At 41.2% G+C, this 25,509-nt stretch overlaps 10 protein-coding genes across 10 annotated transcripts; 5 read left to right on the forward strand and 5 right to left on the reverse strand.

Annotated features, from left to right (window-relative positions):
• Window positions 1-572: 572 nt before the first annotated feature.
• EAF01_000399 (uncharacterized protein) lies at window positions 573-887 on the forward strand (the record flags this gene model as incomplete). The annotated part of the gene is made up of 2 exons (XM_038908649.1): window positions 573-603; window positions 664-887. 2 exons carry the CDS (start codon window positions 573-575, stop codon window positions 885-887), a joined length of 255 nt encoding a protein of 84 aa, XP_038775555.1.
• A 904-nt stretch (window positions 888-1,791) lies between these two features.
• On the reverse strand, window positions 1,792-3,366 carry EAF01_000400 (uncharacterized protein; the record flags this gene model as incomplete). Its single annotated transcript, XM_038908650.1, has 1 exon — window positions 1,792-3,366. The coding sequence occupies one exon, from the start codon at window positions 3,364-3,366 to the stop codon at window positions 1,792-1,794; it is 1,575 nt and encodes a 524-aa protein (XP_038775556.1).
• A 264-nt stretch (window positions 3,367-3,630) lies between these two features.
• On the reverse strand, window positions 3,631-5,215 carry EAF01_000401 (uncharacterized protein). Its single transcript, XM_038908651.1, has 4 exons — window positions 4,678-5,215; window positions 4,333-4,488; window positions 4,203-4,269; window positions 3,631-4,134 (listed from the first exon to the last, which is right to left on the reverse strand). The coding sequence occupies exons 1-4, from the start codon at window positions 4,779-4,781 to the stop codon at window positions 4,042-4,044; spliced, it is 420 nt and encodes a 139-aa protein (XP_038775557.1). The 5' UTR covers window positions 4,782-5,215; the 3' UTR covers window positions 3,631-4,041.
• A 401-nt stretch (window positions 5,216-5,616) lies between these two features.
• Window positions 5,617-7,099, reverse strand: EAF01_000402 (uncharacterized protein; the record flags this gene model as incomplete). The annotated part of the gene is made up of 4 exons (XM_038908652.1): window positions 5,617-5,750; window positions 5,801-6,347; window positions 6,394-6,792; window positions 6,953-7,099. The coding sequence occupies 4 exons, from the start codon at window positions 7,097-7,099 to the stop codon at window positions 5,617-5,619; spliced, it is 1,227 nt and encodes a 408-aa protein (XP_038775558.1).
• Window positions 7,100-7,436: 337 nt separating this feature from the next.
• EAF01_000403 (uncharacterized protein) lies at window positions 7,437-9,716 on the forward strand. Its single transcript, XM_038908653.1, has 4 exons — window positions 7,437-7,662; window positions 8,047-8,264; window positions 8,317-8,745; window positions 8,798-9,716. Exons 1-4 carry the CDS (start codon window positions 7,542-7,544, stop codon window positions 9,557-9,559), a joined length of 1,530 nt encoding a protein of 509 aa, XP_038775559.1. The 5' UTR covers window positions 7,437-7,541; the 3' UTR covers window positions 9,560-9,716.
• A 479-nt stretch (window positions 9,717-10,195) lies between these two features.
• EAF01_000404 (uncharacterized protein) lies at window positions 10,196-13,122 on the forward strand. Its single transcript, XM_038908654.1, has 4 exons — window positions 10,196-10,628; window positions 10,679-10,879; window positions 10,954-12,211; window positions 12,269-13,122. Exons 1-4 carry the CDS (start codon window positions 10,467-10,469, stop codon window positions 12,352-12,354), a joined length of 1,707 nt encoding a protein of 568 aa, XP_038775560.1. The 5' UTR covers window positions 10,196-10,466; the 3' UTR covers window positions 12,355-13,122.
• Window positions 13,123-13,670: 548 nt separating this feature from the next.
• Window positions 13,671-14,876, forward strand: EAF01_000405 (uncharacterized protein; the record flags this gene model as incomplete). Its single annotated transcript, XM_038908655.1, has 2 exons — window positions 13,671-13,723; window positions 13,784-14,876. The coding sequence occupies 2 exons, from the start codon at window positions 13,671-13,673 to the stop codon at window positions 14,874-14,876; spliced, it is 1,146 nt and encodes a 381-aa protein (XP_038775561.1).
• Window positions 14,877-15,635: 759 nt separating this feature from the next.
• EAF01_000406 (uncharacterized protein) lies at window positions 15,636-16,193 on the reverse strand (the record flags this gene model as incomplete). The annotated part of the gene is made up of 1 exon (XM_038908656.1): window positions 15,636-16,193. The coding sequence occupies one exon, from the start codon at window positions 16,191-16,193 to the stop codon at window positions 15,636-15,638; it is 558 nt and encodes a 185-aa protein (XP_038775562.1).
• Window positions 16,194-16,416: 223 nt separating this feature from the next.
• Window positions 16,417-16,914, reverse strand: EAF01_000407 (uncharacterized protein; the record flags this gene model as incomplete). The annotated part of the gene is made up of 1 exon (XM_038908657.1): window positions 16,417-16,914. One exon carries the CDS (start codon window positions 16,912-16,914, stop codon window positions 16,417-16,419), a length of 498 nt encoding a protein of 165 aa, XP_038775563.1.
• Window positions 16,915-22,145: 5,231 nt separating this feature from the next.
• Window positions 22,146-23,540, forward strand: EAF01_000408 (uncharacterized protein; the record flags this gene model as incomplete). The annotated part of the gene is made up of 4 exons (XM_038908658.1): window positions 22,146-22,233; window positions 22,324-22,494; window positions 22,546-23,106; window positions 23,161-23,540. The coding sequence occupies 4 exons, from the start codon at window positions 22,146-22,148 to the stop codon at window positions 23,538-23,540; spliced, it is 1,200 nt and encodes a 399-aa protein (XP_038775564.1).
• Between the last annotated feature and the right edge of the window lie 1,969 nt (window positions 23,541-25,509).

Raw genomic sequence — 25,509 nt, forward strand, 5'->3', positions numbered from 1 at the left:
GAGTTGGGGTTGGTGGGGTTTAGTGGGTTTTATGTTGTATATTGTGGATGTTATTGGTGGTGAGATCTAAAGATTATATCTTCTATTACTATTGAGATTTTGATTCCAACATCGACATCAATAACTACTATCTATCTACCTACACCCACGTAAAACCCACCCGCGCCAATTACCCAAAAACTCTCCCTCCAAAAAACAACAACAAACAAGTACAAAAATGCATCACTATCCTCTTCCCTATTTCCTCCCCATCCTCATCCTCATCACTTTCCTCCTCCCTACTACACCCAACCTTCAGAGACAACATTCAAATCGCATCTCCACGTACCACCACATGCTCGAGTGATTATCTAGGAGGTCGTTGTGCTATTGATGAATATGGTAATTGTAGTTCTTGTATGTTATCTAATGCTCTTCATATTTCTCTCCCCTCCCTCCGTCCCCATTCTCACCATTCTTTTCTCTATCCTTCGCCACCCCCAAACATCCAACAAGAAAAAAGGTACAAACGCATCTTTCCTCGGGTTCAACGTACCATGGAATAGTATACGTACCACCCAACGCGCAAATTAATGGGTGTGTGTGAATTCAGTCAATGGAAGGGTGAGTAGTGCACGGTGTTGTGTGTGGAGTTGTGTAATATTTGTCTTCCTCCCTATAAAGGGATATTGTATCTTCCTCTCATCTCATCTAAACATCTGAACCGACTAGCCACCCCCCCTCCAAAAAGATTCAACACAACATATTCCAACGGAGTGGTAATTCCTACGCTTCAGAAATCAATGGTATGTACAGTTAGTAATGCAGGTCTTTCAAAATCAAACAGAATGGAAGATAATGGCGGGGTAAGGGATCGAGGTTGGGGTCATGTGTGGTCATTCTGGTGAGTATGAGATGGTGAACCCGAGAAAAACTGGGATAGCATGGGCTGTGATAGTCACTGTAGTGTAGTGTTAGTGTTATATAGTATCAAACGAGATGTGATGAAGATAAAAGGAGGCCTGAGATGGGGAAGAGAATATTGTGGCATGGATATGAATATTGAACGTGAAAATAAATTGGAATATTGTAAACGACCTGGGAATCATGAATAGATACTAGATAGGCTTCTGAGGTAGTTGATGACAACCCAAAACTCCAACAGCATGATATTTAACACGAAAAGAAACCCCCCCCCCCCCAAAAACAAACAAATCAAAAGTCGGATCTCCCCTACCCTATCCAAACGAGAAATCTAGAACTCTACCAAGTACCTAATTAATACAAACCAAGAAATATCCACATCCATCTCGTCACATCTCTTCCCAAATCCTTCTCCTTCCACTTCGTCACTACAGACAATCGCTAGGTAATATCACAAGGAGTATTTGACTAATAACGTCCAGCTACTTAAATTTGAAAGAGAAAAAGGCAAAGGAGTTTGGATTGTGAGTTCCGTGTATCGCTATTATAATAAGCAACCCAGACAAATATAACACAAATACGGGTGAAGCCTCTGATATACTCAGGTACTATGACAGAAATCCCACCACGTCTTTCAGACATCTTTAGCAATGAAACTGATACCTCAGATACTTGCAGCGAGAGTTGATGTTAGGCGAACAATATCACCACAGAAAGAGATTCCACTTGATACAAAAGTGTAAGAACTTCCCCAATATTAGAATCTCATCATTGATTGGTTTCTAAATCCTATGGATCTCGACTTGGATATATCTATCATACATACATACATACATACATACATACATTCTCCGCCCCCCCCTTTCTTCCCCTTTCACAAAAGATCCATTAATCCCAATACCTAATCGCGCCATCTAACCCCGCCGTAGCAACCTTCGAGCTCTCTTGAGGACTCCACTCCACGCACGTAACAGCTTCTTTACTCGCCTGGAACTTATGATACATCTTGCACTGTTTCCAATCCCAGAAACAAACATAACCACCACTATCTCCCGACGCAAGGAATTGTCCATCAGGACTACATGCCACATCGATAGCATAACCCGCATTATTATGTCCCTTGAAAACTTTCTTTCGATTTTGACGGAATTTGTCTGTAGCTCCATAAACGAAGATATTATTATCAGACGATTGATATGCTACCCATTTTTTAGACGGATGTAGGGAAGCACGTGTCATAGAGTACATGTGTGGTTCGGCAATAAATTTGATAGGGACTGGAATATTGTAATCCCAAGCCCGTAGTGATTTATCATCGGATGTAGTGATGAAGCGTCGGTTTTCATCCACGAATGTAATGGTATTGACAGCTGCAAGATGGTGATCATATTCTTGTACGAGTTCGCGAGTACGGGTATCGAATTGTACAATCTTCTTGTCGGCCATACCAGCCAGAAATTCGTTGCTATGTTCGGGATCGGGGTTGAAGCGAATGACGTGAGGAGTTTTGCCAGTTGTGAACCGGTTTATACATTGACCTGTTTCAGTGTCCCATAATTTCATCATGCGGTCGTAGGAGCCAGAGATGAATTGTGTGCCGGTAGCATTGAATGCGATATCTGTTAAAGCTTTCGTGTGACCTGAATATGTTCGTAATAGCTCTCTTGAATGATGAGCATCCCAAATTTTGACTGTCGTATCGGCACTTCCTGAAAGAAGTAAATGCCCTGATTCCGGGAAGAATCGTATTCCAACAACAGGTTTTGTATGTCCTTTCCAAGTGTGTATCATCTTCTTCGGTACATAGTTCTTGAAACTTCCAGCCTCCTTCTTCAAATCTACGTCCAGATCCAGCGGAACGTGCATGTATGTTCGTCCCTGATAATCATACTGTTCGCTTCCTTCGAAAGTCGTTGTCTCCTCGCCCAATTCTTCGACCTCTTGACGTCTCGCCAAAGCTTGCGGTGGTGCAGCAATGACAGTTCCACTCTCTATTACATCCTCCTCCTCTTCAATCTCTTCGTATTCTTCATCGCTTCGCAATGGTTCATCTTCATTAACCTCCTCATATTCTTCCCTTTTATACTTTGCCCAAGGTCCGACATACGCGTTGTCGCCTTCCGCTATACTTGAATCTCCCTTCTTCTGTCTTTTACTTCGTATCCTAGCAGCTTCCTCCTTGGCTTCCGCACCTGAAAGATGATTCCCTCTCCGTTCCACCGCTCGATATTGATCTCGAAACGTATGTTCACTAATATAGGTCTCCTCTGCATGTCCAGTAAGTACATTTTTGCGCTTAAGTGAGCTTTTTTCGTCTTTGAAAGGATTGGCAGGACCCTGTGTCGCGCGGGCCAGATTATCAGCGTTGTATTGAACCACGGCATGTTCTGGACCTTCTGCATTTCGAACTATGAGGGCATTTTGAGGTGCCATATTGGGCGGATATGCGCCGAAGTCCGCCATTTCGAGAGCTTCGATTTGAATTGATGGGAAGAACAAAATTGAGAGCGAATATTTGTAGAAAATTTTAGTTGTCTTTTTCGTCTCACAAAGTTAAACTCGAGTACAAGGCGCGAGACTATTTTCATGATAGAATGACGAGGCTGAAAACACAAACACGTGATCATGCAGGCGATACATACAAGGCGCCGTAAGCTTTAGTCTATCAATTGGAAGAAGAGGCAATCATTGGTTAGATCAGATGGTGTTTATGGCACAGAATATATTTCAAAAATGCTACTAAAGACAAGTTCATGAATATTTGATAATCGCAAAACAACAAGATTCATTCATATCAAAAAAAAACCATGCCTTTTCTAGCATGTTAGGTATCTATCCACATGAAGCTTCTGTACGAAGTCCACCCGTTATGGAATTCTCCCCATTTTCCTGCCAGGCTCAAAACCAATGGAATGAGCACTACCATTACACCCAAACTGCCACCATTCATCCATTCATTCAGCCATACCATTCATTCGTAGTTAACATATCGTAGAGATCATGGCACATGTAAAACCTGCCACCCATTTTCCGTAGTCTTTTAGTTCCGTCTCGTCGAGCAAGCTCTGCCCTTGACCATAGAACCTATAGCTATACCTATGCCTCCACTTTGTACCGGTCGCCGATGGTGTTCTCAAGTCAATGCGACTCGTCCCGGATCAAGGCAACGATCATAGAGTAGAGGTAGAAGAAGAACATGACAAGATGGAAACCGAGCTTGATGAAGGATTCCTATTGAGGGATGGATATTAGTGAGAGCTTAAGAATATGATGAGACATGCAACCAAGTATTATCTTACTTTCTTGTGGACATTGAGCTTTCTGAAAATTTCGGTAGCATCGAGAAGATGTGCGTTATCGAGAATCCTACATATCTGTTAGAGCGAATGCCTAAAATATTGATATTCCAACACTGCAGCGGGAACCTACTTCTTGACATTGAATGCCACGAGTGGCAGATTGAGAACGAGCGCAACCCAGTACCCGTTGATAAGGAACAAGAAGGTCAAGAACCCATGAACTGCGGCTTCAGGAATAATGTACGTGTTCAAACGGTTGCAAAGATCGATAGGGTTGATGTAATCACTGTGCCATTCGTTGTTAGCATTATTTCGTAGTATGATGAAGCTTGAGCTGTTCCCTCCCAGTAGCAAAGGGTCGACGATATACATGCTTATCGCATATGGTGGAGGCCAAGTCTCTATCACTCTGTCCACCTGTCCGAATCCTCCGCAATCCTGGATTGAAGAGGTAACAAAGTGAAATCAAACTTACCACTCGAGATCACTATACATAATAGTGAAGAATACCTGCAAGAACAGATTGACGGCGTTGATAAGCACCGCCAACAGGTACAACCATGCCTCTCCTGACATCATCTTGGGCAACCTATGTGAATCGCGTCGAATACGCGATTAGAAAGCCTTTTGTATATTTTCTCAAGTTGCAATATCTGCGATGAAGGTCTCCGAATATATATTCGAGTCAAGATGTTGCTTCTAGGAGCTCGGATGGTTGCGTGCGTGTTGTTTGTTGTCTGTTTTCTGAAGGGATTTTTTTTGAGTATGGGTATTTCAAGTTTAAGCTCTAAAGGTGGGGAAATCCTCCAAAATCGGCACCCGTGTTGATTGCACCTTGGTGAGAGAAGAATCTAGATGATGTTGGCAGAATTATTTCTTATGCAGTACCACAGTAGTTCGCTTTTCCTAGAAGCTTATAGTAAGTGGGAAAGATTCGGATGATGATCTACAAGCGGCGAATGACGAAGCTCTTGGAGACTTATTAGAAAGTTTGTTACATAGTACGGAGTTATTGTGTTGATAGATCAAGATCTAGGATTTGATCTCTTCTGATAGGATAAAAGGTAATACAGTATTTCATTCGCTTATGCATGTATAAATTGTGCATATTTGTCAGGGGCATGAACGACTCGTAGATAGATAGGTAGAAGTGAAATAGATGTATTCGTACTGTCAAGGCTTCAAGTATTGTGTTGGAAAGCGGTATTCAGATTTACTCCTAATTGCCTCCTGATTTATTAGTCTTAGAGGCTATCATATCTTTGGGATGACTAGTGGTTCGGAGCTTGGGAATGCCATTTCCTATTCACACAGGATTCATGGGGTCACAAAATTTACCCTCTTCCCCTCATTACCCTCGATATGGCCCTGTTGGCTATTGGCTTGGCTATAATCTATCTATACTAATTGTCTTTCAAGCTGCCACTTCCTTCGTCTCCCCATTGGTCTCCTCGGCAACGACTGGCATTGGTATGGGTCCACCAGGAGAGTCGGGTAGTCTTCCTGTCAATATTTCACAACCATCATCTGTGATCAAAAGAGTATGCTCTGCTAGATGTTAGTAGATGATCACAGTCAATGAGTCCAAAATTACATACCAAATTGGGCAGTTTTCTTTCCATCTTGAGTGACACTAGTCCAGTTATCTGGCCAGGTCTTATCCTTGTGTGTTCCTAATGCAATCATGGGCTCGATTGTGAAGCACATTCCAGGTTTTGCTGCACCTACAGCCTTATTCTTCGCATAATGAGGAATATTTGGGGCGCAATGAAACAAGCTGTTGATTCCATGACCACAATATGCCTTGATGACGCTACAATTCGACTCCTTGGCGCGCTTTTCTATAACATTTCCAAAATCTCGGAACAGTACTCCAGGCTTAACGATTTTGATGGCTAGATCCAAACATTCTCGTGCAGCTTCCACCACTCGTACGGTGTCAGGGTCCGCCTTTGCTTTATCGCCAATATAATATGTTTCGTTGAGATCGCCGTGGAAGCCTCCGTGGTATAGTGTAACGTCGATATTCAGAATATCACCATCTTTCAAAACCCGCCTATCTGGAATACCATGGCAAATGACTTCGTTGACGGATGTGCAGACGGACTTTGGGAAATCGCAGTAGTTGAGAGGAGAAGGATACGACTAGGCTGATCAGTACATTCGATTGATCTCTCGACAAGGTACTCACGTTTCTCTCCAAGCAAGCTTTGTGTACGATCTCATCAATGTAGTCGGTAGTAACTCCAGGTTTGGCGGCTGCGGCTGCGATGTCCAAAACTTCTCTACCCAATCGACAAACCTTTCTCATGCCTTCCTGCTGTTCCTTGTTCAAGATCTCAATCTTGTTTCTTTGACTAGTTCTTTCGCTGCGTGGAACTCCATCTCTCCAGTAATCGGGGTGCTGAATAGTTTTTGGTACCTCTCGATGGTCGGATAATGGGTAAACAGGTCGTAACGACCCGGTAAATGGAAAGGTAGGAAATGGATTGAATAGTCCGGTAGCTGGATCGGGTTTAGAAACAACTTTTGGGGTAAAGATATTACTGAGGAAATTACTCTGTGACTTGTGAACTTTCTTATGTTCACTCTGTGAACATTGTTAGCATTGCGCTGAATTGAACACTTGACCCCTCCAAAACCTCCTCCGAGGGGCAATCAAAGTGGATGACATCTGATGCTGTGCCAATTTGCTGAGAGGGCCGAAAATACTTTGTGGGATGGATGAGAAAGGATTGAAGTGTACATACCCAACTCTTCTTAAAACAGTCTTGCGAACAGAAAAAGCTGTCTTTCGTGCCAAGCTTTAAACATGTTGGACATTGTAATGAGCCAGCTTCATTCTCGCAATCAACGCCTATGCATTTTCTTGGAGATGCCGAGTCGTCTGATGCCATATTGAAGAAGATCTACAAGGAATTTATAATACGGGAGTATACAGACTTTCCGAGAGACCTTGACGGTTAAACAGTCTCGTTATAACCTAGTGAAGTAGGACAAGGCGAAATTAAATTTCTGGTAAATTTCTGTCAGCCGTGTTCCCAAAATGTGTTCTAGAAAGGGCGTCAAGACAAGTAGCCAATTAAATTAACAATTTGTGCTAAGGCGGTATCTTGTTTCAGCTTAGTGTTCATAATATTTCATTAAATCATACGATCACGTGAGATGAGGAGTGATTTTAGTGAAATGATTTCTAAAAATGCTAAAGTCTTACCAAATAGACCCTTCACTAATGAAAAGTCACCGGACCGGAGTACTATATATTTTCAAGATGCCATAAGCCAAATAGGATTCTTAAAAATTTGCCTCAATCTTTTTGAGTCGACAATTTAATCGAAGATGTCTGGACAATCTTCAAGACAGAAGACTGTTATTATTGGAGCTGGCCCGGTTGGAGCTTTGGCAGCTTTATATGCAGCTCAACGAGGGGATGATGTAGAGATATATGAACTCCGAAGTGGTAAGTTTTGGTTCTATCATATTTTTGCCTGGTTAGTTTGCAATGCACAGGAACTACTCAAGGAAATTTAGAGACAATCTGTACATGACAAAACACCTCAGTGAAAGTTCACTTCCAATCCGGCACAGAGACTCTCATTTTGAAGTTCCTTTCCTTCATGTAGATGAGTCATGTGAAGATATCGCCACCAATTTCACAAGGGGAAGCTTTCATGTTGGTGGTGTTCCGGAAGGTTGAATCAAGTTCAGTTTGGCACATTGTACCCTTTTCCAGTTCTCTCTAGATGTATACATTACTGGAGAACAGATCCCTTTCATCATTGCTACATCGGGCTTGCGAACTTACGAGTCAATCTTGTGATCCCCCCCATTAACAAAGACTTAGATCTTCGGGATCCTTCCACAACACCTCTCAATTTCACAAAATCTATCAATCTCGCTTTATCAGAGCGGGGCATCAATGCCATAAGACAATCTGGTCGCACAGCACTTCTTGATAGTATCATGAAGGAGGCGATACCGATGGGAGGTAGGATGATTCACGGCGAAACGGCTAATAAGGAGCTTTACGAACAGTCTCAAGACTATGATATATATGGAAGAGTATGAATATCTATGACGACAGTAGCAATGCCATTACTAACACGATATTTAGTCAATATATGCTGTTGACAGAGGAGATCTCAATAAAAGATTACTCGATGAGCTCGAGTCTCTTCCCAATGTCAAATTCAAGTTCAATCACAAACTAACTGGAGCTGATTTTAAAAACAAAAAGGCATGGTTTGAAGTTCACGGTGGAAAATCTCTTCAATGGTCCGTCGAAATTAGAGACCAAGAAGTGGAAGTAGATTTTGATTTCCTCATTGGAGCTGATGGGGCTCATTCGGCTACACGTTATCACTTAATGAAATATCTCCGAATGGATTATCAGCAAGAGTATATCGATACTTTGTGGTGTGAGTTCACGATAGATGCTCAAAAGCCAACTGGGGAGGATCCAGCATCTCGGTTTAAAATATCTCCACATCACTTGCATATCTGGCCCGGTAAAGATTTTATGTTCATCGCAATCCCTAGCACGGTATGTAGGCCCTGTTTTCTTTTCTTTTCGATTTTCTTCTTACACATATTAGGATGGTTCATTTACTTGCACTCTCTTCATGCCATCGAGGTCGTTCAATGAGCTCGAAAACGACGCTAAAGATGTCCCGGCTTTCTTCGACCAACATTTCCCAGGTGTCACAAAACTAATCGATCATGCTTCTTTAATATCATCATTCAAAAATAACCCACATCTTCCACTCATAAGCATAAAATGCAAACCTTACCATTTCCTAGATTCAGTCGTCATCCTCGGTGATGCCGCTCACGCCATGGTTCCATTTTACGGACAAGGAATGAACGCGGGTCTGGAAGATGTCCGCGTTCTCTACTCCGTTCTCGATGACGAGAGGCGCAATTTCCCCCTTCTCAGCACCGAAGCCTGTCGTTCTGTTGCTCTTGGCGTTTACTCCGAAATCCGTAAAGCCGATGCACACGCTATCAACGATCTAGCTTTCGAAAACTACTTTGAAATGCGCGCAGCCGTTATCTCGCCGGTCTACAAATTCCGCAAATGGTTGGAAGAAACATTGAGTGTATACGTACCTCGTCTTGGATGGCAAACCAAGTACTCCCGTGTTAGTTTCAGCAATGAGCGGTATTCCGAAATTGTAAAGAAGAGCCAGAAGCAGGGCAAATTGATCATAGTGGGTTTGGTAAGTGTATTGACTTCACCGATCGTAATTGGCGGATTATTGGCATATTACAGATGGAGAAGAGCTCATGATCCTACAAGGGGATTCTTGAAACATGTGGCGAAACTGGGTGCACTGATAGGATGGAAGACTGCTTGAGGGAATATATGCGTTGGTTCATGTATTCTTTTTTTGCTGCACATTTTCCACTTCTTGTATTATAGCGGTAGAGAGCGATTTTAGATTATGGGTAGAGACGAGTATATACCATCTGTAGAAATATATTTTGAATTCTAACGAATATACCTTTTGAAGAGAAAATTACACTGCCCTATCAAATGGGTCGCCTGTCCAATATATGGCATCTCATGTTTCGTGATATTTAATAGCAAGATATCATGAGTATATGCCCGTGATCTATAAACAACTTCGGGGTTTCTATCTTCGCTTCTTGTTTCTTTAGCAGATAGATAGATAGCTGGATTCCCGAGTAATCTCCCCGGAGACAAGTTGTTCTCTGTTGATTGAATATATGAAGGTCAGAGAGAAGGGTGCCCAGGTGATTTGATATTCACTGTGATGTTATGTACCTTGTTGGTACCGTCTCCAATATTATATAGAAATATAATGAGTGTACTTGGGAGAGTTCAATTCACTCGGGAAGAGGAGAATGACTTGCAATTGGACGTGTTTCGAGTTCGCTTATGTAACCCACACGGAAAGTCGACGGGTGGTTAAACTTCGGTTGATTTACTGGACTAATTTCCGGCATTGTTGTTGCAAAAATCGAATGTTGTCTTGAACGGGGTGGAATTCGCGTTGACTGTCTTGTCTGTCTTATTACATTCACCGTGAGATTGTGAGAGGTGGGTGGTGAAGTATCAATTATCGAGAATATTCTCGAGTATATATCTTTGCAACGGATTTCTAACTTGTATCAATTCGAAGGAGCATAATGTGTTACTCATCGAGGTAATGGTAATTGTCAGCCCTTCACGAGTTTCACGGCTCCAACGCGTAGCATTCGCGGCATTTTTTGGCTTCAAACTTTCGCCAAATCTTCAATATGGGAAACCAAACACTGTTATCTCTTGAGAACAGCTCTGGTCCTATTGGCAATATATTGCTTCCCAATAAGGTTATAATGCTCATTGTCACAATTCTCGCAATAACCACCGCAGCCTGGGTGGTAAGATTCATTCAATACAGAAATTCATACAAGGAATATGTAAATGTCAATCTCTCCTTCAATTCTACGCATGCTGACCAACTCGATAGGCATCTGGAATACCTTGCCCGCCTTTCAGTACTTTGCTAGGCACATTGAAATCCATGGGCGATCAATATGCTCACGCACCAATGACTGCACATCCTCATGGTATTATGACCATGATATACGACAAGTACAACTTAAAGGACATGTTCATCCTGGACAATTGGCCATTCTTTCGTTGGAGACAAATCATTATTTGTGATCCGGTATGTTTATTCCTTCCGGTCATGATATTTACGAAAGCGTCAATAGGTAGCATCAAGTAACTGACGTTGGAAAGAATCTCGCTGCACAATGCACGCAAAACCACTCACTCCCAAAATCAATTGTCACTGGGCAATATGTTGGCCATATTACCGGGAAGAGAAGTATTTTACTTACTGAAGGTTTGGAGTGGAAGAAGAACCGGGCACTGTTTAATCAAGGGTTTGCTATTGCTCATCTGACAACACTTATGCCCAGTCTTGTCGACGAGGTAGAAATCTTTCGCGATGTCTTGGGCAAACTTGCCGACTCGGGAGAAGTCTATCCAATTGAAGAAGCGGCTGCATTCTTGACGATTGATATAATGGGTCATGTTGTTCTAGATATCAATTTGAACTCTCAAACGATGAAGAGTGAACTGGTCGAATATTTTCGAAATTCTATCTCTTGGACACCAAAAATTGTTGCGACAAATCCATTGGTAAATCTAAACCCTTTAGGTCCAATCATGCGAAAGTATTACAAATGGAAAATGGACGGCTATATTAACAAAGTACTGGATACTCGATTCGCAGAAAAGGAAGGGAGTGCCACGAAAGGTAAGAAAAAGCCTGTTATTGATACTGCTCTCGACGAATATATTCTCCAACAAGAGGAGGACAACGTCGCATTGGGTGATCGAGGATTGGATCAAACTTTCAAGCAAGTATCAATCGATCAAATGAAAACGTTTCTATTCGCTGGCCACGACACTACTTCGAGTACTATTGCCTACACGTACCATCTCTTAGGTAAAAATCCTAAATGTTTAGCCAAAGCGCGAGATGAATTGGATAGGGTATTTGGAAAGGACACTTCAAGGACTGGAGATATGATCAAAGAAAACCCGAGTATAGTAAATCAGCTACCATACGTATATAGCTGTATTAAGGAAACCCTTCGGAGGTACCCACCCGCAGATACAGCGCGACATGGCGATGATCTCGTGCTTGAATATGAAGGTCGACAATACCCTACTAAGGATTTCATGGTAATGGTTTGTGTCCATACTATACATCACCGGGAGGATCTTTTCCCTTCCCCTTACGAATTCATTCCTGAACGATTCATGCCTGCACCGGACAACTTCCAAGAAATCCCAAAGAATGCTTGGCGACCATTTGAAAGGGGACCCCGAGATTGTATTGGACAAGAACTTGCTCTTCTTGAAATGAAGATCGCAATGGCTATGACTTTGAGAGAATTCGACATTAATTCCGATTATGAGACTTGGGATCGAAAACTTGGTAGGAAGGAACCTGGTGGTATTCTCAATGGTACACGTGGAATGTTTGGTGAGAGGATTCTTCTGCAAGATTAGACTGATATCAGTAATGCTAACAAAACGTTAGGAGATCGTGCTTACCAAGAATTGATTGCAAGTGCTAAACCGTCCGATGGGATGCCGGCGAGGATCAAAAGAAGGGCGCATAATTAATTGGATTATTATGATTTGCAAGATCCGATAAATATTATATCACATAATGTCATGCGATTGAGATGAAGATTAGATAACGACAATTGAAGATGGAAGTGTCACATCACGACTCTTTTTTTCAACATGCGAAAAATACTCTCCTGTTCTTATTACGATTTCCTCGCAAAATTTTGATTGGGCGAGATTTCATCCTGGCAACACGTTTAAAAATGTACAAAGGAAGCCTATCAAAGCATTCTTTGGATCTTTACTGTTCATTCATCAGTGTAGTGCTGTGATGAAATCGATGTTGGTGTTCCAGACCCATGAATCTGTACCGAAGATGTCGTTGAGGTGTTCCGACCTCGCTAGACCGCGCTAGATCCCTGCTCAAACCCCCCCTTGTCTCAACTTCGTCTCAAAGCCTTAGCTTCAGACGGAGACTAAAATTAGATAAGCGATCTCGGAATGCAAGGATTTCGGGATGCAGGGGTTTCGGAAATTTTCAATCAAATTTATTTAAAGCTTACGATCTATCTGGTAGCTTGTTTCCCCAGATTTCATTGAGTGGACCGTATGTTTTGCAGAACTGCCAAATTAAGTGACCTACCCGAAGATTTCCGACAAGGGGTCCTACAACGGGTACAGTGACGTTCTATAGTAAGCTTATAGTAGAGGCACAAGACGTTTAGAATAGTGAAAAGTGAGACTGAAGTGCTTCATCTGATGTCTGGAATTCTTCAGAAATTATAATATCGTTCGGTTTTTTGATGCGAAGGGTGGTAAGTAATCTCGCAAAATTTGATCGGTGTGAAAAAGACTAGGGTTTCTCACAATTTTAAGTTCATGTCAATGATGTCAGCTAGGTTCTGTCATCTGAAGTTTGTATCAGCCCTAGCATTTTCGTCCTATCTCCTGGGTTAGCTTGCTAGTTTCAACGATATCGACGTTGCTCAAGCAGTAAACTTAACCGCCGTATAGTATGATCTTCTACCAGCATGCAAAGTCTGCATCGATCCCCAGGAAATTGATTGATCGTCCCTTGAAGTCAACTCTCACTCTCGTCATGTATAAGTACAAGATGTTTCTCCTTCGATAATTTTCTTTTTCATCATCATCCATTCGATCTTCCTCTCAATCTACAGTTTGACTGTCTTTTCAATCATTTAGTTCTGTGAACTACTCCGTTCTTTGCTATAATATTATTTAAAACACTCATTACATATATCCTTCAAATTAGGCCGGTCCAATCTTTTAGTTTTTAAACGGTCAATCTTCATACTATCTTTATTCAAAACCAACCCTATCACATCGATATTAAAACAAAACAAATCATCATGCGTTCAAAGACTATCTTCACTTCTTTGCTAGTTGCTTTGGCCGAAGCTCGGTATGTTCTCTTATCTACAAGTGCTCAAGTTTTGCACATATCCTAACTTTTCAATCTTAGTTTGGGTCAAGAACAAGGCAATGGAGCAATTGCTGCCATTACTGCTCTCACTGATTTCGGAACCTCAGGTGCAGCCGCATCCCTCGGAGGGGGCTCCATTCAATTTCTCCTCGCGGCTGCCAACCCCTGCGGCAAACTCACCCAAGCCGACGCCATCGTTGCGCAACTTGGCAATGACCCTGCTGTCATTTCCGCAGCGCGCGGTCTCGTAGCTGCCGAACAAAATTTCAATCCTTTCGTCGTTTCCGCCCCCAATGTCTGTTCTGACCCAACTTTACCTACTACAGCCGCTCTTCGCGGTGTCGTTCCTTTGATCGATCCAGCTGTAGGAGGAAGCACAACAGAAAATGTAAATAGTGCAACAAGTACCACAACGCCATTTGCAGCTGATGGTCTTAGTGTTGCAGATGTAATGGTTGCGCAGGGTTTCTCAAATTTCACAACTACAGATGCAGCGGGAAATAAGGGAACTTCATCTGGATCTACCGCTACGAGCGGAAGTGTATCAACTTCGAATTCCACTGCTAGTGTTGTTTCTTCAAATATTTCGAGTGTGGCTGTGGCTGCCGTCGCGGCGGTCTCTTCAAGTGCAGCTTGTGGAGGTACTACTCTTGTAACCATTACTATGGCCGCTACAGCCGCTGCCACTCCCGCAGCTTCCTCCTCTGTCGCCTTAAACAACTCTACATCCTCTACCGCCTTAACCAACTCCACCTCCTCAAGCTCCCAAGCTTCCTCCATCACCGGTCTCGACTTCGGTCTCTGCGTCCCCACCATCAAATTCGAAGCTGGACTCGACGGTCGTAAAGACACCGAATTCACCTTCCAAGCCATCGATCCCTTAGTCAACAAAGGCCAGCAAGAAGCACTCAATCCTAATATCATCACCAATAGAATCTGCGATCAATTGGCTAATGTGTGCAATGCGAATGCGGCGGCAAAAACCGCGTGTGCGGATGCGAAAACGAAAATTAGTGCGTTGGGCACGAAGGATGTGACCACGGCGGATGCTTGGAATACGGCTTTGGGCTTTGAGGGCGCGAATACAAATCCGGATAATGCGCCTCAGGCGGGGTTAGTGGGTCATACTTAGGGGGTGGATGGGGGATTGGGTGGGATAGGAGAGGAGATGATTGGATTTGGATTGGGAGGAGATTTTATGGGATGAAATGAGATGAGAAGCTCAGATGAGTATGAGAATATGAATATTTGTATAATTACCTAGTACACGGATTTGATATATGATCATCATACTTACGAAACAAGGCACAGCTAAAATCGTTCCGTTTTCTTTTTGTGTGATGATTGACTAACCCCATTTCATCTCTTAAATTTCTCGATCATGTGGTCGTTTCTTACATACAGCGATTTGATTTTCATTTTTGTTCATTTCGTTTCATTTCGTTTCATGCTTGGAGATAATTAGGGTAGATGATCCATCGGAACACAAGTGTTCGGGGAGATCAATTACAGGTAGTGCCTGATGAAAGTTCAAGTTAACCATGCAATGATGATGATTAATCCGATTTTATTTTTCTCTTCTTTCTTTTTAAAAGAAATCGTGATGATTTCACTAGAGGGTGACGTTGGGAGTATTGTACTTAGTATCATAACTCTCGGTTTCAATCAGATGTGGTGTTGAGGTTGGTTGTTATTGTATAGTGTACTTTGTTGTGTTGGTATGTTTTTGTAGTGTTGAATAAGGGTTGTTCTTTGTGAGTGGTATTCAGTCACGAGCGGAATCTGGTGCTTTTTTTGTAGGCTTATTTAATGTAATCTATATTCTATTTTCTTACGACTGTACAAATGTGGTCTAGATCTTTCTTTGACGTCCAACGTCTCACTATCCGTACTACTTTCCGCTGATACAAGCTTTAAGGATTCCTTGAACATCAGAATCGCTCTTTACAAAAGCGCCCCCAAATTGAGCCAAATTATCTTCTGATAAACCTCTTTGTGCAGCGGCTGCCTCGCCTAGAACCTCTTCATCACTTTCGTATGATTTTCCTACGCCCCCGAGAAGAAGGCCCATGATTGCGAAAGGAGCAGATGACGGGTCGTCCACAATATCATACGCAGTGGGAGCCACATTACCGATGTCTTCAATCAAAGTGGCAATTCTAGCTACACTGGCAATCCCACCAAACAGCGCCCCTCCACCTTCGCCGATAATGGGTACTACCATGAGTACTATGCCCAAAATCTCGAGAATCAAATTCTTCTTGTCCTCTTCTTCTACTTCGGCACCGATTTCTTTAATGTTATTCATCGAGTCGACAGCATTTTGGAGCATGAAGACTGGTGTACTAAGGGCTGTAATGATGCCCGAATCGTTTGCTTCGCTGACACCAAGCGTAAACTCGAAATACAGTGCCATAGCTACAGTTATCAAAGCGGTAATATTGGGCATAGCTTGCTGCCTCTATGACTGTCTTAGGGTTTGTGACGACAACATTAGACGCTGTAATCGGAACATTGGTCTTTCGATGCGTGACTTTGATGCAGGAGCTGCCTCCACTGCTTCCTCCAGGCCCGACTGCCCGTGGAATGATCTGCAACGTCCCTTGCACGATAACGCAATCTGTCGGCCCTTCCCAATCTCCGAATGCAATCTAGTCTTTCTCGATGCCTATCTAGCTTGCGACCGCTACGTAAAAGCCATTAGAGTCAGTCAGTGTATACTCAAGATTCCAACTTTCTGAGGCGCTGTTTAGTGAACTGATCTGAGTGCATGGAACTGTGGCAGTCCCCGTGCCACCTGCAATCCATCTGCAGTCAAAGAAGGCGTTGCATTGACCAGTTCCAACATCCATAAAGTCACTGAGGGCAGGACCAACGCTGTCCTTGACCCACTGGGCGTAGTAGCCAAACTTATCGTCAAAGCCTTTGACAGAAATGTTATACCCGTACTGTAAGTTGCCAAGGGTCTCAAGTAGGATGCTTAACGTCCATCGGCTCCAGCACTGAGATGGAATTGTTGATTCAATCCAGTCAATTGATGAGTGTTGCGGCTTCTTGCTATAATAATGCCAGAATACTTCGGAAGCCGATTTGGCCACGTTGTGGGGCAAGATTGATAATACAAACCCATGATCTGAGGAGTTGCCAGGAGGATTCTTCAGATTGCACATGTGAAGTGATGGGTCAAGTAATCTGGCTTTGCTCTAGCTAATTATCAATCTCTTTCTATTGGCGCGCCAGGTTGTCTCGCAAGCTAATCTGGTAATGCAGACATTGCGGAGATCTTGGCCGTGAACGAAATTAACCAACAGTTTCAAATGATAGGCATCATCATCGATTATGTCAATACTGGAAATTAAACAATCTGCTAGGCAGTCTCTAAAGGCACTTGCCTGCTCGCCATCGTCTTTACGTATAATATAAGATTGAATGCTTTCAGCGTGGGAAATTCCATAGCTGGACTCGCATGTCTCCGTCCATCTTAGATGGAGCCACCGATCTGAACAGGCTCCACGAATTCGACAATGCCGGCGACGCCATCAGCTAATGCAATGTTATACTCTTGACTGGATCTCTACTATTGTCTGAATTGGCACGCGTTGATGGGAGATATATATGATGTGGCTGTTATCGTGTACGAAAAACAGTCGAATTCAATCAGGCCAACTTCCTGGGTCTTCGGGAATACAGTTGTAATTAACATTGCGGCCTCTCAAATATGCGCATTTTACGCATCTAGTATTCACAGCCCCGCCAGATCCGATGGAAATCGGCGAGGTTGAATCTCCCGTTGCTAGCCTTCGTTCCGTGCAGAATTTCGCGTCTAGATTGACCTCTGCGAGCTCATATGTAGCAGTTGACATTATCCTTTTAGTGCTTATGCTTGGTACATGAAGCTCGATAGGACGGGTGGTTGGATGTGGCCTGATGCCACTTGATGTTTTAATGTCTGTTCTCATTGAGAATCTACCCGAGGGAACCTGTCTGCACACGGAGATTTTTTAAGAGAGAAGAGATGTTACACGTACCAAAAGCTATCGGGATTTCATTTTGCCTATCCTATTTCGGTGGATTCAGTTTGAGCAGTGTCTGGTAATTGATGCTTGGTGTTTGAAGCAGATTATTGAAGTTGGCGTGAAGTGAAATGAACGCAACTCACAATAGCTTTACTCTTGGAGGTTAACTCTAGAATAATAATATTATTATTATTAGTATTCTAGTATTAGTGGAAGACTTAATCACTTTAGCTTTAAGAATAAATCGAATATAGTATGAGAGTTGAACTGAAGTCAAATTATAAGAAAGAGCTTAATTGAGTTGAATTTACTTGCTTTTTCTAGGTTTTCTTTAAAGAATATCCTAGGTTTATATAGTTTATAATGAAATTCTAATTTCGATGCTTATAAATAAGATCGATTTAAATCGAATCTTATAGAGTTATTTATATTATAAAAATAAATTACAGTTAATCAATTTAGTCTACTTTATTAATGATCTTCTATATGATTTTATTATATTCTATTCTGTTATAAAATCAATTTGATAAGAGATATAATAATATAATAATATAATTTTATGATATAAAATCATATCATATATATATTAATCATTAATACATCTTTTGATTAGTAAAATATTAATAAGTGATTTAGTATACTTATTATAGAATCTCACATTTACGAACATATGCATGTATAAATACTAAGGTGCAATCGTGAGAAGATCTCGACGGCTTTCGTACGGACGTGTAGGCGATAGAGATCTTTGTCTCTCTAATGGGTGATCAAATGATGCAACAGTCAATTCATTATATACAGAAGACAACCGCTCAGCTTACATAGTATCAAAAAATAAAATGAGTCCTGTTATCTATCTATGGTAGACCATTAAAACAACTTCGAATATATCATACATAACATTCTTATCTCCTATATAATCTTTTTATTTGATATTTAAAAACTTATTATTTAAGTTATTGAAACAATTTTAAACATTTTTGATATATATTATTCTTATTTTGTAATATAATTAACACAATTATATATTTTATGAATTATATATTTTAGAAATTAAAATTTTCTATTTTTATAATTAAAATTTCTAAAAAATGATTTGTATTCTATTTTAATTAGTCTTTTAAAATAAAGTATTATAGAAGAAATTTATTCGATAATAATAGTTCTTAAATGTAGTAGTATAATCTAAGATTTATTTATATATTTTTATATACTTTAAATGCTTTAATAGTAGTAGTAAATTCATAATCGATTCGGTCTATCTAGCTATACTAAGACTATATAATGTATCTATATATAGTTCTAATTGAATAAAGTAAATAGGAAAAAGAAATAAAAACCTACCTCCTCTTGAACTTCTTTATTAAAATCTACAAACAACCTTCCGAGCAATCCTTTTAAATTCTTTAAATTGTTTATATTATAAATCTATTATAACGTAACGTATGGGGAACTCGGACATATGGGGAACTCGGACACTTTTTCAATTATTCTACACGCGATCTTGTTCTACGAGCCACACAATCCTCCAATTCCAATTCCGAATCACTTGAACTATTCTCTAGCTCTTCTTCTTCAATCTCTTCTTCTGATTCTTCAATTGGGCGTTTGCGTGGCCGTCCTCGTGGCTTTTTCTCCTTCGGTTTTTCCTCCGCCTCACGTACCATTTTCAATACTTCCTTAGTACTAAAGACAAATTGACCTTGTAATTTGACTCTTTTGCCTTTAGTTCTTTTCTTTCGAGTCTCAATTACCTCCTGAGCATCAGAGAGCTGTTTCCGAAGTAGGGCTATCTCAGCATTTTGAGATTCTACAAGCCTAGTCATTCTCTTGGCATATCGACGAGTTGGCGATGCAGGAGAACCACTGCTTGCTAGAGCTGTATTAAAGATCTGATTTGCTTGCCTTAGCTCTGTTCCATCTGGAGGAGAACTCCTGAGTATAGACAAGTCTAGGTCTTGATTGGGGGTTCTCATTTGTGGAGTAGAAGGTTGCTGGGAGGAGTTAAATGGTAATGAATCGAGTACTTTTCGTGGGGCAAAAGGTACTAAACCAGCTCCTCTCCAGCCAGCTTTAATATTAGAAGAATTCAATGCTTTTTTTCTAATATTTTGAAAGAGTTCTACCCATTCAGCTCTTTGGATTCGCTTTACACCAGCTCGAGAATATCGATCGACCTCTAAAGCATGATATCGTTTCATTGGCCCATACACCGCAATATCAAGTGGCTGAAGCAAGTGAGAGCAATGAGGAGGTAATATAAGTAAATCAATATCATTATCTATACAGAAAGCAATAAAGCTACCTGTAATATGGCTTGAATGGCCATCCATGATCAAAAGTCGAGGTCGGTCACCTGACACTTTCTTGGATTCTGGTTCGAAAACCCTTTTTCACCATTCTAATCCATGGCTATTTGAGGTCCATCCATTTGTACTAGTAGAGAACTGCCAGCTTTGAGGTGTGTCCTTTGGAATCCATGCAGAATTCGTATTCTGAGCCTTGAAAATGACCATAGGTGATAGAGCATTTCCAGCTGCATTGACACATTCAAATGCAGTTATCCATTCTTGCTTGCCAGCTGTAACTTTCCAATTCGATTTCTGAGTAGAATCGACTATAATGCGCGTACTTTGAGTACTTCCAACTCCAAATCCGGTTTCATCCATATTATACATATCATCTAATTCATACTTTCGCTCAATGAGACGCGTGCGAAACGCGTCAAACCAAGCCTGAATATTCTCCGGAGTTGCTTCTTTAGCCCGATTAGACTCTAATTGACGTGAATAGCATGTTTTAAGTTCTGGATGTCGTTTTTGGAATCTATAGATCCATTCGTGGCCTATAGGTGGAATTTCTGTCGAGGTAGGATTTCGAGATGACGCGACCCGAACGCGTCGAAGACGAATTTCGTCGGCCATTTCCTTCACCAACATAGGTGTAGCAGGGAATCCAGTGATGGTAAGTCGTGAAATCCATCGTACAAGAGTATTTTCTTCTGCGTTTGAAAGAATTTGAGCCATTTCGTGGGTTTGGGAACGTGTTTTCTTCCCAGCCAGCCTATCAGCTAGGGTAGACTTAGGGACTTCAAAATGCTCTGCAGCCTTTCTAATTGATTTAAATTCTTTCAATTGAAGTGAAATTATAGCCTTTTGAAGCTTCTCTTCAATTTGAGCAGATGTAGAAGGTGATTGGGTATGCATAATAAAAGTTATTGCGGTTTCAAGTTGGTGATGGGCTAAAAGTGTCCGAGTTCCCCATATGTCCGAGTTCCCCATACGTTACGTTAATAAACCTGTTATTAATAATATCAATATTAATAATTTTAATATAAATATATTAAACCCCCCTCCCCAATATCAACAATAATATCTCCTTAATCTAAATAAATATCAATTCAACAATTTCAAAAAAAGATAAAGGATAATATTCTGATTCGAATATAATAAAGATTAATGAGTTTTTTTAAGAAAATCTTTGCTTAGTTTTTTTGTGTTTTTACTTTAATATATTTTTAGTTTTATTAATTTAAATATTAAATAAGTTTTCAATAGAATAAACTATAATATAAGTTCTAAAATACTTTAGAAAATAATAAGGAGAATATTAATAATACACAAACCTATTCTTTTAATACTGAAAAGCTGAAGATATTATATTTAGAAATTGTAGTATTTATATTTGAATTAAGTTGATATATATAATAGATTTAAATATTTGAGATTAAGGATTTTATATATTGAATTAAAAGTTTATATTAAATATGTGAATCTTGAAGTACTAAATAAGAAGATTATGTAGGAGACAAGGATGTTATATATAATATATTCGAAGTTGTTTTAATAGGCCGCCATACTATTCGTTTACACTCGCTTAGAACTACATACGAAGGTGTTATGCTAGAATAGAAATTGTGTTCAGTAGGGTGAGCGACCTTAATTAAAGCAAGCTTTCAATATCGTACACTAGTAAGGATTCAGTCGACTAAGTCGGCAATACAAAAAAGAGTGTTTACCGCACTCGAAGGGAATACTTAAATCTTCTTCTACTTTCATCTATCTATTTTCAATCGCAATTCCAGGAATTTCAAGTAGATATCACAATGGGTTCCGAAAAAATCTATTCTTCTCCTGGCTTTTCAAACGATAGAGAGGGCTTTCATCTCCCTTCGCACAATCATGAGGCTGCGTCTTTACAACAAAAATATCTTGACGCGATACAAGGGGAATTTATCCCGAAGAAATTTAACGACCCCAGATTGACTTGTTCCATAATCCACGGGTTGCGCTACAATGAATCATTCGCCGAGTCTGAATCAATGAGGGAAATCTGTGCTAAGAGCACAACAAATCTTTGCCCGCGCTAGGAACGCACGCCTGATCATGAGCAACAAGATCCTACTTATGACTGATGTCGAAGAGAAGCCATATTGTATCTGGCATCCACATTTAGCGACTGTTGATACATATCGTGAGTTAGCTCAGAGATATCCCGATATGAAGTACCATGTTGGTCGAGCATGTGCTGTTGGCGGCTATATCGACTTGTAACGCGAACTAGATTTGCTCCCAGATATTTCCATTGTGGAAGAAGCATGGCATAATTTAGATGTTGCTGGTTCGAAAGAAACTTTTGACTTCATTGCTTGCCAGCCGAAGCGTTACGCCATCTTGGACGATTATACGCGCTCCTTGAATCTACAGGCGCCAAGGATAGTAATAGGCCTGAATGGTGATACAGCACTTCTATAATCATTGAATGTGACATTTGATGTTTGGAAAGAATGGGAGGAGGCGAGATCGCATTACTTGAATATTACGGAAGATCATGGTGTTAGCGAGACCTCTTCAGCTCAGGCCCACGGCCATCCTCTGGCCCCTGAGCACGTATCTTTGTTGTATAGTCCTCTTCCAATTCACCTCCCAACCACGAACAAAGATGCATTAATACTTCATGCTGCTTACGAGGGTAATATTGATCGATATGCGCGTCTCCGACGTCCTGTCATGATGAAGGGAGAGACTGAGGCCATAGTCCGTGGCACCTACCATAATACATCTTTTGCGCGGTGGTGTCATGGTCAGTTAGGGTCTGGATTCGTCAATAAGGGCGATTGCTGGGACATAAAAAGAGCCATCTTAGCCCGCTTCATCATGGTCAACGACTTGTCCCGTGTTGCTTCTACTACAGAAACACTGGACATGGACCAGTCGATGCTATTCATGATCTGGTGGCCACTGATTCCCCATGAGGCAACACTGCGTGAGTTAGCGCGCCGACGTCCCGATATGAGTCTGCAGGTTGCCATGGCGTATATAGTTGCAGATTATCATCGGTTGTGGAGTGAGCTTACACCAGAGCCGCACGCGCTGCTGTTGTACTAAGCGGCACAGCAAGAAGAAAATGGCGCCAACCTAAATAAGAACTTTTATGTTGAAGATCTAGAGCGTCGAGCCGCTGAGAAAGGTATAGACTTGCGATGGCCCGCTTGGGACTGTTCCAGTTTGTACGATTGTCTAACGCGTGACAAGGAGCCAACAACCATCTACCTACAGCCACACATCCAGATTTGGGAAGAAGTTCCGATAGATTGTAACACTGGCAGTATCCACCCTGGCAGGGCGCAGGCAAATATGGCGGAATGGGATTTATGCATTGCAGTGAGCGATGATCTTAGAGAACAGGCGAGAACGGAGAATGTCAGTGATAATCTAAATGAAAATTGGGGGTGGCCTTATTCATGCTGGGAGGCACAAGTTTCTCATAACTGGGTATAGTAGACAATGATTTTAGAAGAGAGTCGTGGGTTGTGGATGCCGTATTCAAACCGGGACGTTCTGTTTCCACTCGGAAGGATGATCGCTTCCTTGTGTTTTTAGTTTATGAAAATTCAAGTTTGCTAATACCTCCTTCGAAGCTAGATATAATATATCCGAGAAAGCCATCAGCCGCTGTCTTTCTAACAAATTATTGCTTTACTAACAATGTTTTAAATCTCAATTTCATTCCCTAAATATACTTAAACAGTGAATCGGATCCCACTTTCTAGAATATTTCAGTTTGTATTCTTTTCTTTTGGCGCAAGCAAAATATCGGAATATAAGTCTGAGTGTGAACGCTACTGATATAGATGGAGCAGATAAGCAGATACCAATGGTTATAGGAGTGCTAACCCTCAGAAAATCCGATGCTATATGAGTTTGAAGACAAAGAAATAGAACCAATATTAACATTTGAGACTTCGCTATTTGAGGTAGTGAAGCTCTGTATATGAGATTTGGAGAGCTAAGAAATTTATGATAATATCATTGACTAAGTTCTCAATTGCTTTGATGAAAGCCTGCTTACGGTTACTACTAGCTGCTCTACACTGAACCATAGGACTGTCAAGGAATCCAATTGATTGTTTCCAGTCGATTTTCCAAGTAACAGGCGGAAAATGGCGACCGCTATCAAGGTCTAAAAGTTTGTAAGGGGTTGGCCAAGCTTTCATCTGGCCTCGCTGAAGCAACTCTCACGAATGCTTGAGTATCCAGAATCCTTTTACTGAAAAATACAATACTTGACTGAGGAACAATGTGAAATTACATCATCATTTACCGACCAAGGGATCTTACAATCGAGCCTTTAGCCCACGATATTGGAACGGTAAGAGCTAGCTCATTCCTTGAATATAAGGGACTCACTTATCCTAGCTTTTCACCAAGTGAACCTCTTCCCAAACCTTCCTGTTTGTCTAGGAGGATAATTGCTCTTCGAAATCAAGTCGTGTACAAGATCCTCACCTTCACCACCTTTTTACCTCAACTTGCTTATATATATATACCATCTGCGTCCATTCGCCATTGATCCTAATGGAACGGGTTCACTATACATACTTTAGCACCATTTAGGCTCGCGTCGCTCGTTGCGAACCTAAATTATGCCCCCCCAGGCTTCAACTTTGTTGCTATCAAGGTCCTCCATCCGACCCACATTCCTGATACTGACCGCTTTGAGTTGATTTCGATTACGAGTGAATAAAAGCAATCAGCCAATTAATTTCAGACTCTATGATTAGCATTTCCATCAACTACATCGCGCTTATATACCCCCAAGTACCACTCTAATAAGCCTTGGACAAACAACATTTTGCAACAGTGTAGACATCCCAATTCCCCCCCCCTTTCGAAGACTGATACCAATTCAATCTACCAACTTCACAGGTCATGAAGTTCTCGAAATCTCAACGAGCTCGCCATCTGGAACGTTTTATTGGAGACTCGTTCCACAAAAATGTATCTTACACTAATAACATAGCTTGGCAAAGTGTGCTCATGGTATTACTGGGGGATTGTGATGTAAAATGATGCAAGGTAAGTTTTGACAGTAAGCCCTCATCATGTGTGGATTATTGGAAAGGAGTTGACCCCTCACTATTTTTTGATATAGGATTGTAGGAAGACTGCCTAGAGGACTTGTTTAAGCTGCTGGGTATGGTTTCAATATCTTTGACTTAGATGCATTTTCCACTCTTTTTACTGATCTCCGTAAAAACTAGATTTGATTGGCCATGAATTACACGCTAATACAAATTCCTTCTGGTAATGGCTTCAGGACTCAGGGAACGGGGTATTCTAGAAGACTTAAGGTTATAAATTAAATATAACTGACATTCCCTAAACGAAAGTAGAAAATAGAACTAGTACTTGAATGATAGTCTCGTCGCATATAGCATCTAATGGGATCAACAATGAAGTCCTGGTC

The sequence above is a fragment of the Botrytis porri genome (genome assembly GCF_014898465.1).
Source record: "Botrytis porri strain MUCL 3234 chromosome Unknown BPOR_001, whole genome shotgun sequence".
In the NCBI taxonomy this organism is placed as follows: Eukaryota; Fungi; Ascomycota; class Leotiomycetes; order Helotiales; family Sclerotiniaceae; genus Botrytis; species Botrytis porri.